The following is a 20,648-nucleotide window of genomic DNA, read 5'->3' on the forward strand; positions in this document are numbered from 1 at the left end:
CATCCACTGTCCTATTGACACGTCCACTGTCCTACTGACTGACACCATCCACTGTCCTACTGACACCATCCACTGTCCTACTGACTGACACCATCCACTGTCCTACTGACACGTCCACTGTCCTACTGACTGACACCATCCATTGTCCTACTGACACGTCCACTGTCCTACTGACACATCCACTGTTCTTCTGACACATCCACTGTCCTACTGACTGACACCATCCACTGTCCTACTGACACGTCCACTGTCCTACTGACTGACACCATCCACTGTCCGACACCATTAACCATCCTACTGACACATCCACTGTCCTACTGACACGTCCACTGTTCTGCTGACACGTCCACTGTCCTACTGACTGACACCATCCACTGTCCTACTGACACGTCCACTGTCCTACTGACTGACACCATCCACTGTCCGACACCATTAACCGTCCTACTGACACATCCACTGTCCTACTGACACGTCCACTGTTCTGCTGACACGTCCACTGTCCTACTGACTGACACCATGCACTGTCCTACGGACAGGTCCACTGTCCTACTGACTGACACCATCCACTGTCCGACACCATTAACCGTCCTACTGACACATCCACTGTCCTACTGACACATCCACTGTCCTACTGACACGTCCACTGTCCTACTGACTGACACCATCCACTGTCCTACGGACACGTCCACTGTCCTACTGACTGACACCATCCACTGTCCTACTGACTGACACCATCCACTGTCCTACTGACACGTCCACTGTCCTACTGACTGACACCATCCACTGTCCTACTGACACATCCACTGTCCTACTGACACGTCCACTGTTCTGCTGACACGTCCACTGTCCTACTGACTGACACCATCCACTGTCCTACTGACACGTCCACTGTTCTGCTGACACTGTATACATACACATGCATGTGTGTTTGAGCTTTGGGGTGTACACCCCAATGCAATAGTCTGCATACACCTATGCTATCAACTCCAGAGTGTAAGCTGATTGTGGAGTGGAGGAGTATAAAGGAGGTAGGAGAGAAGCTGATCTTGGATCAGTATGCCTCATTTCCACTGAGCGGTACGATTCGGTTCGGTACAGTTCAGTACGGTTCGGAACGGTACACCTTGATCAGGCTTGCGTTTCCACCGCCAACAGTACCTCAGCTCAACAGTGTAGCTCCACCCTGTTGGTACGGTACTAATGTGCTTGGTACTAGGGATTGACCGATTAGCGGGAAGGCCGATATATCGAGGGCCGATATTGACTTTTGCCGATATATCTGTATCGGCCCCGGAACTGGTCGATATTGCCGATATTCCAAATATTGCTCATGTAAGGGTAAAATAATGTCACATAGCATAATTCCGTTTACAAATGTTATTGAATATGCCACTCACATATGTATAAATTAAAGATATAAGCAATGAAGTGATGTCATGACATCACTTCCGGGAACTGGCGCCAGATTCAAAAAAATGATAGCATTCAAAACAGCCAAACTTGGCATTTTGGATCCTTTTAAAGTGCAGAGGAGGGGTTTGGGGTCTTTTAGACCCCCAGATCCCTCGACAAGAGTACCTGTCAAGTAAAAAAAAATATCGACCAATATCGGCCAATACCGATATGCAATGGCCAAAATATCGGTATCGGCAACGAAAAACCGATATCGGTCAATCACTACCTGGTACCCCAACAGAAGGGTCCCAAAAAAGTGGTACGGTTCGAAATTAGGGTACCATTCACAACTTTTGACAATGGAAACGGCAAAAATCACGTACCGTACCAAACCGAACCGTACCGCTCAGTGGAAACGAGGCATTAGAGAAGAAAAGCAAACACATTATATGTTCTTCCATGAGATTTCTCCCTATGTATGCTGTGATAGGATGTCTCTTTAAGATTTTTCTGGAGCATATAAAGCAATGTACGTATCACTTGGAGAAGGGCTGCCATGGAGTAGACAGTTGATTCATATGTTTGTGCCAACAGCAGCCTCATGTACTGAGCGACTGGGTCAAATACCTAAAACATTTATAGATAGGATGAAAGATAAGAGACTTAACAGTGGGGAAGGATTAGAACATATTGACCTGTTGACAACATTTTATCAAACAGGAAATTAGGAAAAAATCTCTAACACGCAGACAGAAAAAAATATTATTTATTTTACAGAACAGCAGGGAAAAGCTGGAACCCCAGACAAGTTTTTATTGTTCTCATATCATCCATCCTGCACCTTCACCTTTCTCGACTTATCCCGGGTGCACGGCCAATACAGACACTGCACACATCAATAGGTAAAAAAATGGCCAGCACACCAATAGAAGATCTCAAATATTTACTGAGATCACAACAACGAAACATGCCATTGAGAAATCAGTAAATATTTGACAGTCTCGTTTTGGCGTGTTGGCCTTTTTTTGCCTGTAAAGTTCTTATTGTTGTCTGGATCCCTGTAGCAGATTTTTGCTTACTTCTTATTTGGTGAAACTGTAGTCAGTAAACTGTATGACAGAACATGAGGGGAAAATCTGTAACAGACAGGGATATAACCTTTCCCTTCTTTATTCAAATGTACTAAACAAAGTTCAACCACTTCTGGACCGGAAGGTTTTACCCCCTTAATCACCAGGCCATTTTTTGCGATTCGGCACTGCGTTACAATTGCGCGGTCGTGCAACGATGTACCCAAATAAAATTTATGTTCTTTTCTTCCCGCAAATAGAGCTTTCTTTTGGTGGTATTTGATCACCTGTGCAAATTTAATTTTTTTGCGCTATAACAAAAAAAAAAAAAAAAGTGACAATTCTGGAAAAAAAACAATATTTTTCACATTCTGCTATATAACATTCCCAAAAAAAATATAGAAAATTCACATTTTTTTCATCATTTTAGGCCAATTTGTATTCTGCTACGTATTTTTGGTAAATAAAATTGCAATAAGCATATTTTGATTGGTTTGCGCAAAAGTTATTGTGTCTGCAAACTAGTGGAAAGATTTATATAATTTTTATAATTTTTTTTTTTACTAGGAATGGTAGCGATCAGCAATTTTTAGCGGGACTGCGACATTGCGGCGGACAGATCGGACCACTAATTGACATTTTTGGGGGGACCAGTAACATTACTACAGTAATCAGTGCTAAAAATATGCGCTGTTACTGTAATAATGACACTAGCAGGGAAGGGATTAACTCAGGAGCGATCAAAGGGTTAAATGTATGCCTATGGGAGTGCTTGCTAACTGTAAGGTGGGTGGGCTTGTGTATTTAACACAGGGACCTGTGATCCTAAATAGGAGGATCACAGGCGCTCTGTGCTGATTCCTGAGAGAACAATGGTCTGCTGTTTTTACAACTCTCTCCACGGGGAGCGATTGCGGGTGGCCGGCGGCAATCACGTCCGTGAGTCAGCTTTCTCGCTGGCTAATCGGGGTGCGAGTGCGTCTCTGGCAGCCTGCGCACGCCCCCAGAAGCGCTCCAGGGGACCGAGCCAGCCTGCCACAGTATATCTTCTGCGGGCGGTCGGCAAGTGGCTAACCACTTTACCACCGGAGGATTTTGCTGTCCTACGTCTGGGCCACTTTTTGCAATTCGGCACTGTGCGACTTTAACCACTTGCCGACCGCCGCACGACTATCTACGGCGGCGGTCAGCCCCTCACAGGCAAAGTGACGTAGGTCTACGTCGCTCGCCTGTGAGGGTTTAGGGAGCGAGCGCGCGCCGCCGGAGGCGCGCTCCCGCTCCCGCGTGGTCACGGACCCCCCCGCGCGCGTGACCGGCGGACCCGATCGCCGCCGGCCACTCTGCGATCGGCGGGGGAGAGGGAGATAGTCAGGCAGCTTGTGTAAACAAGCTGCCTGTCATTCTCCTCTCTGTATGAGAGCTGATCACATGGATCTACTATGTAGATCCATTGATCACTCTGCATACAGTTGAAGGCACAGCCAATCACAGTTAGAATCACGCCCCTAGGGACACACACAGCCCCTCCCTCTCAAATAAAGTTAACCCCTTCACTACCAGTGCATTTTTACAGTAACAGTGCATATGTATAGCACTGATTACTGTAGAAATGTCACTGGTAACCCCAAAAGTGTCAAAAATGTCAGTCAAGGGTCCGATCTGTCCGCCGCAATGTCGCAGTACCGCAAAAAAAATCGCAGATCGCCGCCATTACGCGTTAAAAAAAAAAACAACAAAAATGACAAAAATCTTTCCCTTTGTTAGTAAACGCAATAACTTTTGCGCAAACCAATCAAAATACGCTTTTTGCGATTTTTTTTACCAAACATAGGTAGCATAAAACAAATTGGCCGAAAATATTAAAAAATTTTGATTTTTACATTTTTTTTTGGGGGAATTTCATATAAAAAAAAGGGAAAAATATTGCTATTTTTGCAAAATTTACGCTCTTTTTTTGTTTATAGCGCGTGATCAAAAAATCGCACAGGTGATCAAATACCACCAAAAGAAAGCTCTGTTTGTGGGAAAAAAAGGACGCCAAATTCGTTTCGGTACAGCGTCGCACGACCGCGCAATTGTCCGTTAAAGTCACGCAGTGCCGAATCGCAAAATGCCCTCTGGTCGTTTAGCAGCCAAATCCTCCGGGGCTTAAGTGGTTAACTGACAATTGCACGGTCGTGCGACGCCGTACCCAAACGAAATGTACGTCCTTTTTTTCCCACAAACAGAGCTTTCTTTTGGTGGTATTTGATCACCTGTGCGATTTTTACTTTTTGCGCTACAAACAAAAAAAGAGCGTAAATTTTGAAAAAAATAGCAATATTTTTCAAATTTTTTTATATGAAATTCCCCCCAAAAAAATGTAAAAATCAAAATTTTTCAAAATTTTTGGCCAATTTGTTTTCTGCTACATATGTTTGGTAAAAAAAAAAATTGCAATAAGCGTATTTTGATTGGTTTGTGCAAAAGTTATTGCGTTTACTAACTAAGGGAAAGATTTCTGTCATTTTTGGTGTTTTTTTTAACGAGTAATGGCGGCGATCTGCAATTTTTTTTGCGGGACTGCGACATTGCGGCGGACAGATCGGACCCTTGACTGACATTTTTGACACTTTTGGGGGTACCAGTGACATTTCTGCAGTAATCAGTGCTATAAATATGCACTGTTACAGTAAAAATGACACTGGCAGGGAAGGGGTTAATTTTTATTGGTGATCAAGGGGTTAATGTATGCCTGACGTGTGGGGGGAGGGGACTATGTGACACAAGGACAGATCGCAGGTTCAGCTATGCTGAACCCTGCAATCTGACCCTGCCTGTCACTTAGGAGATCCGCCCGCTTGTGTTTACACATGCAGGCGGATCTCCACACTCGATTCCCCGACGATCGGGGAAGAGCAGCGGCGATCGCCGCCGCTCCTCCCCTGGCCCGACTCCCGCTGTGACTGAAAACAGCGGGAGCGAGCCTCCGGCGGCAAGCGTGCGCCGCCGAGAGAGGGGAATGTCTGGTGACGTAGTACTACGTCGCCAGACGTTATCGAGCCACTTTGCCGCAGTACAGCTCTAGTGAGCAGTGCGGAAGTGGTTAACCTAGACTTACACTTTAAAGGGTAACTCTACTTTTGTGGGGAAAAATATAAATTAAAAAAATAATAATAACATATGCAATTGCTATACAAATCATATTGTAATTGAATGTTCGTCTTTCCTTTTTAATTTGCAGCTGTTGTAATTTTCTGTAAAATGCAATGCAATATGGCTACCTGGAGGCATTATGTACACAGATGGTATACACAACGCCCCCCAGAAATGTCATTTCCTGCCCATGTGATTAGTTTACTGATTTTCCCAGAAATCTGCTCTAAGATACAAGTTAGAGTTTCGGTATCCTCTGCAACAAAAATGTAATCTTTGGTGGGATACTTACAAAGAGAAATCAATTTTAAAGGGATCCAGACTCTGCCACTTCCTCATTAGAACCCTGCAAGTGCAGCAGCTGAGTGATACATTCACTGTGCATATGGACACAGACAAACAAACAGCTATTTCTTCAGAATAACAAAAGGTAGAACTCCGCAACAACCTTTGTTATAATCCTTGTAATGTATAAAAGATTACTCAGAGGGAAATGTTTTTTTCTCAACAAAAGTGGAGTTACCTTTTAATATTAAATGGTTAGGGTTAGTGTAACAGGTTTCTGGTTTAGGTTAAGGCAGGGGTTGGTGTTCATTGCTGGACCCTTTAGACACACAGGTGTTGGTGCCCTAAATAACATCCCTTTGTTAGGATCACCTTATTAACACATTGTGTTTCCTTTTATCTCTAGCCCTAACCTGGATTAGCATATTGTGATAATTTTTACATACTTTATTTAACCGCTTGCCGACTGCTCACAGTATATTTACTGCGGCAGTCAGCCCCTCACAGGCAAAGTGACGTTAATTAACGTCACTAGCCTGGGAGGGTCTGGGGAGCGAGCGCGCGCCGCCGGAGGCGCGCTCCCGCGCGGTCACGGACCCCCCCGCGCGTGTGACCGGCGGACCCGATGTCCGCCGGTCACTCGGCGATCGTCGGGGGAGAGGGAGAAAGTCAGGCGGCTTGTGTAAACAAGCCACCTGTCATTCTCCTCGGTGTAAAAACACTGATCACACGGTTCTACTATGTAGAACCGTTGATCGGTGTCCTTACACCTCAAGCCACAGCCAATCACAGTAGAAAGCACGCCCCTAGGGACACACACAGCCCCTCCCTCTCAAATAAAGTTAACCCCTTCGCTACCAGTGTATTTTTACAGTAACAGTGCATATTTATAGCACTGATTACTGTAGAAATGTCACTGGTAACCCCAAAAGTGTCAAAAATGTCAGTCAAGGGTCCGATCTGTCCGCCCCAATGTCACAGTACCGCAAAAAAATCGCAGATCGCCGCCATTACGCGTTAAAAAAAAAACAACAAAAATGACAAAAATCTTTCCCTTTGTTAGTAAACGCGATAACTTTTGTGCAAACCAATAAAAATACGCTTTTTGCGATTTTTTTTACCAAACATATTTAGCATAAAACAAATTGGCCGAAAATGTTAAAAAATTTTGATTTTTACATTTTTTTTTTGGGGAATTTCATATAAAAAAAATGTGAAAAATATTGTTATTTTTGCAAAATTTACGCTCTTTTTTTGTTTATAGTGCAAAAAGTAAAAAGCGCACAGGTGATCAAATACCACCAAAAGAAAGCTCTGTTTGTGGGAAAAAAAGGACGTCAAATTTGTTTAGGTACAGCGTCGCACGACCACGCAATTGTCCGTTAAAGTCACGCAGTGCCGAATCGCAAAATACCCCCTGGTCGTTTAGCAGCCAAATCCTCCGGGGCTTAAGTGGATAAAGTAAAGGAATTCATTTTGTTTAACTTAATTTATTTTAATTTTGTTTATTAATTTCCTAAGGAATTCCAAATTTTTGGATCGATTTGAAATTCGGGTCGGTCGAGAAATGATCAACCGATTCAAATTCTGTGTTAAAATTAGCTAGTTGTTAAGGAGTGGGCCCCACTGAGAGCTGAAATTCAAACAAAAGAATGCCGGTAATAGACCCATTGACATCCTTGGGTGACTCCACCCTTAGATATTTTTCTGGGTGTGGCGAGTGGCGTGATTGGCAATGGATCTACACCGGGGACATTGCTTTTTATTTTTGATTTTTTTAAAAAGAAATTGTAAATAACTTGTGTTGTGTCTTTATTCAATTTTTACGCTTTTTTGGTGAGTGGGTATGCCCCCCCCCCCCCATACTCATTCACATGGGGGGCAGGATCCTGGGGGACCCCTTATTAAAGGGGGCCCCCGGATTCCAAAAAGCTTCCTGCCCGCAGATCTGCACAACCACAGCCCGAAGGGCCTAGTATGGATTGGGACCCCACACTGTTTTTTTTTCTAAATTTCTATTGCTGTTATTCTTTTGTTTAACTTTCAACTCTCGGGGGGGGGGGGGGGAAGCCCGCTGACAGCTGATGAGTCATCGGTTGTCAAAGATGCGGCAGCCGGCTTCCCGGTTAGCTCCTTAACAAACAGTAATTCTTCACAAACAATTTGAATCGGTCGATCATTTTTCGACCAATCCGAATTCGAATCGTTCAGAAAATTTGGAATTCATTAGAAAACGAATAAAGAAAAGGAATTTCAACCAAATTTGTTACTATTTCATTCTGAGATTCGAATACATCCACAAACCAAACTAAAAACAAGTCCAAATTTACATTCAGACCAACACGAATCGCACATGTCTAACGTGGGTTTTCAACCACAGTGATAGGAAAAATCAGAGGGGCAGGGTGGAAAGGAGCGAATTTTCATTCGCTCCTTGTATGTGTATACAAGGTATACACAGTGTATGTATAGTCACAGTGTATGTGATTTTAATTTCATAAAATTCAATTCATACGGAAAAGCGAATGTTTAAAACAAATTAAATTTTGAAGTACTGTCCAAAGACATTCATCATATCTCTGTTGGCATTATCAAATGTACTGACGAGATTTTTTTGTATGAACGTTCATTTGAAAATCTACCAGTGTATGGACAGCTTTACAGCTGTAAATGGACCAAACTCAAAGCAGTCCTGGAAGCACCTCAAGCAACAGCTTACACTCTGCGAATGAACTGACGATCGACTAAACTACCCAAGCCAGTTGTTTTCTGCTGCAGCCTTTCGAGGCGTATAGCCTCAAAGCAATCACATGGATTTTGTTAGTTTATTTTATTGATGGGCTGTCCCAATAATCCAATTATATCTCAGCAGACAATATCTCCAGCCCCAAATTCAGCAGCTTGCATGCAATCTCTGGTGGTGGGGGGGTTGCCTGTGACGTGATACCCTGCAGTGTGCTTTGTCCCTCTTTGATGTTTACTTGTTGGCTGAATTAATTATTAATAAGCTACGACTGTAATTACCTGCCCCAGCAGCGACATTACTTTTCCCGAGCAACAGCTGCCCTCTTGGAGCTCAGACGCAGAGCGGCTATAAGTCAGTATTTGGTTTTTAGGAGCTTAGTTATCTCTATCATACAGAATAGAAAAGCACGCAGTATTTTCCTGTACACCACTGGGCAGCACAATTGCCACTCACCTTGTATATCTCTGACCATCACTGCTACACCACATTGTACAGCATTGGACAGAGGGGTTATGTCTCATTACACGGCACTGAACAGCTCAGTTGCCTTGCCCTGTAATGTATTGGGAAGCCTAGTTATCATTCACTCTACATTGCTGCATGGCACGGTTACTGCTCATTGTAGATGCCTAGCACAGCTCACAATACAGTTATGCATCAAGACATAGAGCCTGGCAGAATGTCCAGCTGTTGCACATACGGTAATAGGCAGAACAATTATATGGCTGTCCCAGGTATGGTAGCAGCTATACACGTACTGTGTCTGGATAGCAGAGCCATTTCATACATCACTAATAAGTATGACTACTTAGCATTATGTCATGTGGTTTACTGTACTTGTCTTAACTGCTAGCCCTTTTACCATGATATCTCCCTCTGGAGTTACCTGTTTAAAGACTATCCAAGCATAGTTCACATACATTACCCAATTAGATATAAAGAAGGGCTAATACCTTAGTGAAACCAAACAGAATTTACTCAGTACATGATAGATTCCAATAGATATAGGCTATTGGCTTGTCATATTTTAACCACTTTAAGCGGAGTTCCATTTAGAAGTGGAACTTCCGCTTATCTGTCTCCTCCCCCCCTCCGAAGCCACATTTGGCACCTTTCAGGGGGGAAGAGGGAGCATAGCTCCCAACTGTCCCTGATTTCGAGGGACTGTCCCTGATTTGGAACAATGAAGGCCACTTGACCCCATCATTTAGGGAAAGGGAGCCTTGACTGCTGGAAGCTTGGCAGCTATGTAAGCGTCGTGATAAACGGGGAGTTTAGGTGGATTTGACAGGATTGGCCACTAAGACATAAGGGGATGGGGTGGAGCCTGAATTCTAGAAAAGGGGCTACACAAGGGCACATCCCACCACTCTGAGGAGATTCTGAAGTCACAAGAGTTGCCCACCCACCTGCCCATTGAGAAGTTGTCACAGCTTTGTTGGCGGTTTTACCTTGCCAGCGATGGATATTCCTTTATGGGCCATGCTCTCAAGTTTAAGTCTGGGATCAGTTTAATGCCTGTCTTGCACTGATGGTGGAGACAGGCCTATTAGAATATCTATGTTTGTTTGATGCTCACGGTATAAACCGTGACTGGCATCGTTATGTGGTAATTTAATATTGTTACAGTTTAAAAGTTCAATAAAGCTGTGGCCTTACCCTAATTCCAACTTAAACAAGCCTGTTTGTCTTTTCTGGGGGGGCAAGGTCTTGTGTTGGTAATACCTGGTCAGGATGGGCCTAAGCTTATCATCAGTCATGTCCTTCTGTCCCGCTTTCCTCCTCATTTGTCCCTCATTTTGGTCTGATCTATATAGTTGTAGATGAAATGCAAAATTTATCTATCAAAAAGTGTTTCCAATGCTAAAGCTTTCATCCAATTTCTAAATTGCTGCATTTGTAAATTTCCAAGGCCAGTATAAAGGAAAAGTAGTGGTTAACAAAAGCACTTGTTGGTTTAACCAATTATTTTTTGTGTGTAATTCTCCTTTAAGGGGGTGTGGCAGGGGGTGTGTTCTATAACTACATACTTTTGCTAATAGGTGTCTCTCGTTTCCCATCTCAAAAAGTTGGGAGGTATGGGAGGGAGCGGGTACCTGTCCCCACTTTCGTCTGACTTTGCCGCGGCAAAGTACGTCAGTCCCCTACTCCTCTCTCTGCTTCCAGGCCAAATACCAAGCGCAGCATACTTCATGCCACAGCAGTAGGGACCTGGCTGTGATGCCGCAAGGCTTCACGGCCGGGTTCCCTTACTGGCAATAGCGGGGGCAGCACCCGACAGCCGATGGAAACATATGCTACGGTGTCGAGATCGCTGGATTCCAGGACAGGTAAGTGTCCTAACATTAAAAGTCAGCAGCTATGTGTAGCTGCTGAATTTTAATTTTTGTAGGGGGGGAGGGGGGTGGCGGAACTCCGCTTTAAGGACCAGGCCTATTTCTGACACTTGTTTACAAGGTAAAATCTGTATTTTTTTGCAAGAAAATTACTTAGAACCCCTAAACATTATATATATATATATTTTTTTAGTAGAGACCCTATAGAATAAAATGGAGATAATTGCAATATTTTATGTCACACCGTTATTTGCGCAGCGGTCTTACAAGTGCAATTTTTGGGGGGAAAAATACACTTTTTTTTTATTAAAAAAAAGGAAAATAGTAAAGATAGCCCAAAGTTTTTTTATAAAAAAAAAAAGATAATGAAAGATAATGCTTTCTGTGAAAGATAATGTTACGCCGAATGAATAGATACCCAACATGTCATGCTTCAAATATGCGCACGCTTGTGGAATGACGACAAACATTAGTACTTAAAAATCTCCATAGGCGATGTTTTAAAAATTTCTACAGGTTATCACTTTAGAGTTACAGAGGAGATCTAGGGCTCAAATTATTGCTCTCGCTCTAACTATCACGGCAATACCGCACATGTGTGGTTTGAACACCGTTTACATATGTGGGTACGTCTTGTGTATGCGTTCGCTTCTGCGCGTGAGCTCGGAGGGACGGGGCACATTACATTTTTTTTTTTATTTATTTTACCTTTTATTTTTTTATTTTTACACTGTCCCTTTAAAAAAAATAGTTTTGATCATTTTTATTCCTATTACAAGGAATGTAAACATCCCTTGTAGTAGAAATAAGAAGGACAGGTCCTCTTTAATGTGAGATCTGGGGTCAAAAAGACCTCAGATCTCACATCTACAGTAAGAAGCAAAACAAAAAAAAACAAAAAAAACAAAAAAAAATGTTATCATGAAAAAGAATGGGCCCTTTAGGGCCATTGGGAGGAAGCGTCGTATGACGTTGCTCCGGTCCTCCAAGGCCATAGAGCTGAGTGGGGGCCATCTTGCCCTCACTTGACTTCCTGCCCAGGAGGGGAAAGGAAAGGATCTTTTCCCCACTAACCAACGTAAGCTTGTAAAATGACTGGGAAGCGGCAGGGGACCTCTCCCGCCACCCATAAAAGTGATTTTGTGGCGAATCCGCCTCTGGAACCACTTTAATGTGAAAGAGGCCCGCCCGCCCTGTAAGATAATACCAGGGTTATGGCAGCTACCTGCAGCCATAACCCCGGTATTTAACATCAAAGTAGCGACCTAAAACTGCGGTGGGTGGTCCAGAAGTGGTTAATTATTGGGGCTGCCGGTCCATCCATACATTATAAAATGTCATTGTCCTTTAGATCTGCCATTAGCTATGTTGTGCAAGGGCCTGCCTGGTTTAATACTATCATAAATGGATTGTATAGGTTTATCCTTATATTACATAGTTTTGTTGAAACTAAAAGAGATTATATGGAGATTGTGCAGTCAGATTGTATAGTGTAAGGCCAGGTTAAAGCGATATTAAACCCAAAACCAGAAAGATAATATATGGCATCTTGCCAATCATTATACCTGTTGGCTGCATTTGTTTTTTTTTTTTTTTTTTCCCCCTCTGTTTTCACCTGGTGATCACTGGCGAGTAACATACCTCCTGTATTAGAGTGCCCCCACTCTGGATGAAGGAGCAAATGAGAAAGTTTTGGACAGGAGCATTGGTGGTCTGGAGGGAGGGTAGTGTTACATGGACTAGCAGATTTAAATAAACTAATAAATTGAAGCCAAACTCCATCTAATATTTTATAAGCAGAAAACTATTTTTTTTCCCTTTTGGGGATAAAAGTTTTACATATATGAAAGTGTTTATAGTCTCATCTCTGTAACTGATACATTCTGCTGGAGAGCTTCCTGTTAGAGTGCCTCCACTACGAATGAAAGAGAACCGGGCAGTAGTAGCACTGTCAGTCTAGGGGAGCTAGGGGGAGGGGGAAGTGTTTGATTTACTAACAGATTTAGATACACTAACAACCTGGAGCTGAACTCCAGCTCAAACTGTATAACCAGTTGAGACAACAGTATTTTTCCTTTTTGAGATAAAGGTTTTACAAACATAGATAAAAGAAATAAAACTTTTATTGGAAAAAAAAAAAAAAAGACATTTATTATAAGCACCCCTGTCAGTGATAAATGGTTTGTCTCATCCCTGCAATCTGATACATCTGCAAGAGCGTATCTTCTTTTGAAAAACAACAGACATATTGGCCAGATCACCAAGTTTTGCTTTGAATAGGATGGGCGAAGGTTAGAACCTCTGTTGTTTTTTTATTGCTGTCTGTGTCCCTGCTGGGGAAATTTCCCCTTCCGATCCCTAGTGACACTGGCCTAAAAGACAGGAAGCAGTGGCAGTTGGTGCTCCATGGGCCGGGGGGGTTGGGGGGCGGCAGACGGACCACAATATACCCCCCCAGACCACACCAGCTCCAGCCCATACACCCCCGCAGTTACCTGCTCACTCACCCTGGGCAGGCAGCAGCGGCGGCGGGGCCTTCCCCCTCAGTCTCCTCCGTGGGCTTCCCCTGCGTCTCCTCCCTCCTCCTCCTCGGCCAATAGCATGGCCTCTCCTTACGGCCAATTGGGAAACGGGTCTCAGGACCCGCTTCCTGATTGGCCAGGAGGAGAATCAGTGTGGCAATAACGAATATTCATTCGCTATTGTCACACAACTGGGTGGGCTCAGGGCACAGTGCTCTGCGCCCCGAGCCCACCCTTTTTTGAAGCATATTACAGCCTCTGGCTCTAATCACGTGCTTCAAAAAAAATAAAAAAACGCATTAGAATCCATGCATCCGGCGCCCTGCATGTAGATTAAGGGGCCGGATGCATGGATGGGGGGGCAGCGCCCCCAATGGACGGGCTGCCACTGACAGGAGGTAAGGAGAAATATCCACAATGAGAACACAGAAAGAAATATAAAAACTGACAGAATATGCTCCAATTCCCCAGTCTACTAAACTGTGTTTTATTGCCATTGGCTTCCAGAGACATCTTACTTCCTGTCCGCGGTGGCAGCAGTCACCAAGACAGGAAGTGAGTGGAAATCTCCCTTTGGGGGTACAGAGAGTAACTAAACTCTCACAAAGATTCTAACTCTTTATCAAAAATGAAAAAAAAAAAAAGAACCTTTTACTTTAATGCTGCCAGATGTTTTAGTGTTGTGACTACACAAAATGTTTCTAACCCGCTGGATAAGACTGGTCTGGTACATTACACAGGGGCCTAGGTGAGTGGGGGAAAGGTCTGACACACAACTCCTGATCCTTGTGAACAGGGCTCCTGCTATGTACCCCAGATGGGTCCTTTATACAGCAGTCCAGCATGTATGTTGGTACACCCATTTATCTACCATGGGATAAATGACTGGGCGGGGGTTGCTGACTTTGTTCTGGAAATATCAGTTGCCTGGCTGTCATTGTAAAGTGAATCTTCACTCCCTGCATACACTTGACATCACTGCTCTCCCCCTCCTCCTTTGCTATCTAAAATGGCAATTTTTGTTTCTTTGTTTAGTTACTTTTTTTTTTGGTCGCCCTCCTCTTTTGGTCGCCCTCCTCTGACCGCCATTCTCACCCAAGCGACAATGACGTCTCCTGTGCTGTGAAGCCTCTTTATTGATCTGGCTTCAACACCTTCTAAGTCAATGAACCATATGTATGTATCAAATCAAATATTGGAACCTTACTTGCATGCAGGTCCGTGACGTGATAATATTGGATTCAAAGAATCAGCATGATAGCCAGGCAACTAGTATTTTCAGAAGGAAGCAATGGAATTCTATTTATTTTTTCATGATGTGTTTCCTTAAAGAGTAACTCCACTTTGTTTGCGAAAAAAATATTCCCCTCTGGGTGATCTCTGTACATTACAAGGATTTTAACAAACTTTGTTGCAAATTCCTACATTTTGTTTTTCTGAAGAAATCATTGTTTTTTCCTCAGTGCCTCTGTGCTGAGTTGGTTAAATGGGAGTGGCTTCATAATTATCTATCAGCTGTGGCAGCTGCAGGGCTCTAATGAGGAAAGCTGTTGGGCCTGCATCCCTTTAGACGTGTTCCTATTGGGAGTATCTCACCAAAAATGACATTTTTGTTGCAGGGGATGTTAGAAATCTGACTTGTATCTTAGTGTAGACTTCTGGGAAAATTGGTTAGCCAATCACGCAAGCAGGAAATTATGTTTCTGGGGTGTGGTCAGTACACCTCCAGGCAGCCATTTTGTATTGCATTTTCAGAAAATGACAACAGCTGCAGATTGAAAAGGAAAGGTTTTTTTTAATAACTTTCAATTACAGTATGATTTGTATCTCAATTGTATACGCTATATTGTTTTTTATTTATTTGATGATTTTTTTTCCCCACGAAAGTGGAGTTACCCTTTAAAGTGGTTGTAAACCCACCTTTATAACTTGTACCTATAGGTAGGCCTATAATAAAGCTTACCTATAGGTACTGTAAATATCTCCTAAACTTGCATCATTTAGGAGATATTTACATTGCAAGCAGCCGATGACATCGTTGGCGCATGTGCTCTGAAGTAACGGGCATCTGTGCCGTTTCTTCAAAGCCCTGTGCCGTGACCAGGGGCACCCACATGCATGCGCGGGAGTGACGCCACGCAGCTCCGGCCAATAATACAGCCGGAGTCTGCAGACCTGGAAGGAAGATGGGCAATGATGGATGCAGCCGCCAGCGGTGACAACGCCGGCTTGGTCTGCAGGTAAGTGTCACATAATGTGGTAGTATGCGATGCATACTAGCACATTATACATTTACTTTGCAGAGAAGAAAAAAAAAGAAAAAAAAAAACGGAAGACTTTACTTCCTCTTTAAATGAATACATCTAATAAATGTGCTGCTATTACTATTATTATTAATATTTTTCAGGATTTACATGTCAACAGTTTGGCCAGCACTTTAGAAAATTAAAGGAGACAGTACAGTTACAAGAGGATTCAGAGGGCCCTTCTCATGAGAGCTTAACATCTATAGCCTGACATACATACAACCATTTCCATAGCACACCATAAGTAAATAAATATCCAGATAATTAAACTAATATACAAATTAGGGATCGACCGATTATCGGCAAAGCCGAATACCGGAGGGCCGATATTCACTTTTGCAGATATATATGTATCAGCCCCGGAACTGACTGATGTTATCGATTTTTTCAAATATTGAAATATTGCTCATGTAAGGATAAAATGATGTCCCATAGCATAAATCCATTTACAAATGTTATTGAATATGCCACTCACATATGTACAAAAGATATAAGTAATTCCACATTAGCAGATCTGCTGGCAGATCGGTATCTCTCACCCTCTTGCTGTTCGTGATACCGCTCTGTTCGGCATCCACTCAATACCACTCAATCCCTCACCCGCTACATCTCCCACCCACCCGATACCGCACCGTCTCTCACCCACTTGCTGTAAGTGACACCCAGGTGATACCGCTCCGTCTGGCATACGATCTTGGAGGTCAAGTGGTCACGACGTGACCACGTGACCTCCGAGATCGTATGCCAGACGGAGCAGTATCACCCAGGTGTCACTTACGGCAAGTGGGTGAGAGACAGAGCGGTATCGGGTGGGTGGGAGATGGAGTGGGTGAGAGATGGAGTGAGTGAGAGACGGAGCAGTATCACCCGGGTGTCACTTACGGCAAGTGGGTGAGAGACAGAGCGGTATCGGGTGGGTGGGAGATGGAACGGGTGAGAGATGGAGTGAGTGAGAGACGGAGCAGTATCACCCGGGTGTCACTTACGGCAAGTGGGTGAGAGACGGAGCGGTATCGGGTGGGTGGGTGATAGACGGAGCGGGTGAGAGACGGAGTGGGTGAGAGACAGACCGGTATCGAGTGGGTCCCGGATGGAGCGGTATTGAGTGGGTGCCGGACGGAGTGGTATCACCCAGGTATCACGTACGGCAAGTGGGTGAGAGATGCAGATCTGCTAATGTGGAATTGCTTATATCTTTTGTACATATGTGAGTGGCATATTCAATAACATTTGTAAACGTAATTATGCTATGTAATATCATTTTACCCTTACATGAGCATCACCACCTAATGGTTGGAGGAAGAGAAGACAAGTCTTGGACCCTGACATAGGATGTACAAAATATTGGCCCATATTGCCCGATACCGATATGTTGTGACCAATATATCGGTATTGGCCCTGAAAAAAAAAACATATCGGTCTATCCCTAATACAAATTATTGGATATACTGCACTGCCATCCCACCTCCCACATCCCAGATGTATGGACACCCAGTATAGAGCAGTGGACAGCACTCTGGGATAGTATAGAAATATACAGCGCTGTAATTCAGGCAATAAGATGGCTCATTAAACTAGGGACCAGGCCATCTCTCAATATATCAGCTGGACAGGATAACACAAGGCAGCTGACTCTCATTTCGCAGTGCTGGGTACACTGCAGCCTCAGTATACAATGCATTACCGATTCATTGCAAAATAGAGAAGAAGCATAGCAATCCATCAGAGGGCAGCTCAGGGTTGTAGAGTTATCTGTTAAGAGCCAGCTGTACAGTATGTCAGCATACAGAGGTGGGCAGGGTAATTATCTCTTTATTTGTAGTAGTGGGCAGCCTAGTTATCTCACTGAATACAGCAATAGCCAGAGCAGCTGTCAATCCATATGTGAGATTTTTTTTTTGTGAATATGAGGGCTTTGAAGCCCAGCAATCTTTTTGAATATTGCACCGTATTAATATATAGGTCTAAGTAGCAGAGTCATTGCTCTCAGCTGCTACTTCTCTCTAGCTTATTGTCCTCGTTCCTCCTCTCCTCTCCCTCTCCCCACTTCTCTCCATTCTCCTCCCTGTTCTCTCTGATTCTGTATCTGTTTGTCCCTCCTCTTCGCTCTCTTCTTCTCCCTTACCCTGTGTGTTTTGCCTGCTCTCTCACCCTTTTCACTGTGATTTGGTTTCCCCAGTGCCTCTCCCTCCTTCTTCTTCTTCATTTTCACCATCTCTGCTGTATAGATCTTGTAGCATGTGTGTGTGCGTGCACGGTCATATTACTGTTCTGCCTATGTGTCGTGCAGCTGCAGATCCACCTCTGGATTTTTTTCCGTATTCCTCTCTTTTCTTTCCTTGCTGAGTATCAGTGGATGTGTGTCCTTGTGCGTCTTAAACGTCTTGAGTTCCTATGTGTCCTTGCGTGGTGCTTGTGAAGCAGTTTCCCTTTTTTTTTGGTATGTGCGCTGAGTTCTGCACTGGATAACTATGCCATTGTGTCTGTGAGATTGGTCCTTTACCTGTGATTAGCCTGTGCCACGGTGCAGATCAACCTGTGTGTCATGCATGTTATCGCCTGGATGCAGAGAGAATTGTATTGAGGACTTTCAGCATTATCCTTTGGTTGGAGATGGAAAAGAGAAAAGGCGTCTCGCAGCAGCGAAAAATGAAGGCCAGGTACAGATATCATCTATCTATTCATTTGATATCGATGTCTCTGTCTACGCAGCCAGTCGTGCTAGTCTAACTAGTGCTGTCTGAAAAGGATACATGTATTTCAAGGCTTGCAAGCATCTGTATGTACAGCTTTATAGTCTGCCAGTGCTAAGAGAATTCCATCATTTCACCGCATACTGGCTTACATCTATTTATTTACGCTACTCCGTTTGACATTTCCATATGATGCTGTGGACCTCTTGCTCTGTATCTTTGCTGTTGTGTTTATTCTTATTTATTCTTTTTGTAATACACTATTGCACATTATCAGTATCCCGGTGTATCTTTAAAGCAAACATGCCCTAATACCCCATATATTCCTTCCAGCTCCTATGCCTATCACCCTCCCCATCTTCTTACTCTCCATACACCCATATTTTCCCCCACTCATGTTAGCATTCAGCAGTCGTCCAGAGAACCCGTGTAGCCTTTGTGCATCTCTGGCCTGCCGTCTGCATTCATCTCATGTAGCTACACTTCAGCTGCATTATTGACCCCCCATTCCACCGGATGACCCATGAGACCTGAATGTGCACTGAGAGTAGGTGGATGAATGATTTCTAAAGGAACATCGAACAAAAAAAAAGCTGTGTCCGAGAAAAGAGAGAGATTGGGAAAGATGGCCACACGTATTCCGGTACTATGGAAATGGGACCGGTTTAAAAATAACATCACGAATAGATGAAAAATTGATGATTTACAGTTGAATAATACCAGACTTACTGAGAAAGAACAGAATATGGAGATTGCAGCACATATCATCATGCAATGGAGCAAAAGGGAGGAATATACGCACGGTATCAAAGGAGACAGCTTTATGTATTATAGAGATAGAGTATTAGCAGCAAATTGTTATTCTGCTTATAGGTAAACAAAAATCAAACATTATTGGTATACTGATGATGCCTGCACCCTAAAGAAAATAGCGGTAGAAGCTGTAAAAATTGAACAGATTTAACACTGTTGGGAAAAGGGTCTGCATGTGCTTGAAAAGCCAGCAGACCACAGATAATCCCCAAGCTTATTTTACAAGATCACAGAGGCTTCTCACACTTCTTGTCTTGTGAACAATCATCTGTTTGAGTGCTTATATGGACTAGTAAGGTCCAGACTATGAAAGCTATTCAGGTACTCTCTACACCATATATAGTACATTGCTAACATTAGATGTGTAGTACAGCAAATAGGTGTGCTACAGTGCTAGCCTTGTCTTTGGCCTGGAAGCAATGGATGGTCACTGTTAGTTCATGTGCATATTATTTGCATAGAGGGATCATTGTAAACCTCTACCGGTAACTGTCATGTCTGTGGGCTGTTGCCAACTTCCCAAGCCAATAGTTTTCTGCATGGATATTATTTTGTTGCGTTGAAGGCGAGATTGGCGATAGAGTCAAATTAAAAGTTATCCAAAATGTTTGCGTAAAATTCACTGGGGTAATTCTTTTTTGTAGACTGATAGTGCATGAAGAGAACCTTGTATAGGTTTTTAGGTTTTAAAATATCTTGCAGGTTTATCTTGCAGGTTCTTGTAAAATTGTGGAGAAGAGGCTATTTAACAGCACTCAGTGCCAGGCAGCTGCTGCAAAGGCAAAATCCTGGGTTCCATTTATAACCATTATAAATATTTTTTTTGGTTTTTAATAGAGCTGGAGAGATCTACATAGTAAATATGATGTGAATTTGAGCTTTTTCTGATGAATTGCACTTTTAATATTTGTCCGAATATTTGTATAAAAATTTGACCAGTCTGCAGTGAATCATGCAATTCATGAATCTAGGCAGTCATTATTCAAGTGTTGTTGGACTCTCTGCAGACTACACAAATATGCACACAAATATTGAAAAAAGGTGACATTTGACATGATTGTCTGATTTCTTCAACTCTACATTTGTAATATACTAAAGCTTAGCTGACCTAAAGTCAATCTTGCACTATAGTATCGGTACCTTGAAGTACTATGCTAATAGCAGTACTGGATTAACTTCAGTACAATCAGCTTGGCCATAAATGGTTTGAAATTTGACTGGTTCCTGCTGAGCTGGCCAAATTTTGATCCATCTATGGCCAGCTTTAGTTGTCTTTTTTAGTCATACATTACAGGACACAGAATCTTAGTCTTAAACCATTGGGCGATGCAGCTCTCCTCAGGTGAT

The 20,648-nt window shown here is 43.2% G+C and overlaps 1 protein-coding gene across 4 annotated transcripts in view; it reads left to right on the top strand.

Annotated features, from left to right (window-relative positions):
• The window catches only part of LINGO1 (leucine rich repeat and Ig domain containing 1), a 589,917-nt gene that overhangs the window by 513,158 nt on the left and 56,111 nt on the right, over positions 1–20,648 (top strand). The window contains exon 1 of one of the 4 annotated variants that reach the window (XM_082254205.1): positions 17,884–18,455. The exons of the other annotated variants lie outside the window; for them this stretch is intronic. Within the exon in view, the coding sequence (XP_082110331.1) occupies positions 18,345–18,455 (111 nt within the window). The 5' untranslated portion in view covers positions 17,884–18,344. Of the gene's footprint in view, positions 1–17,883; positions 18,456–20,648 lie in introns of those variants that run through there. 4 annotated transcript variants of the gene reach the window in all.

The sequence above is a fragment of the Pelophylax lessonae genome, assembly GCF_965119305.1.
Source record: "Pelophylax lessonae genome assembly, chromosome: 4".
NCBI lineage: Eukaryota > Metazoa > Chordata > Amphibia > Anura > Ranidae > Pelophylax > Pelophylax lessonae.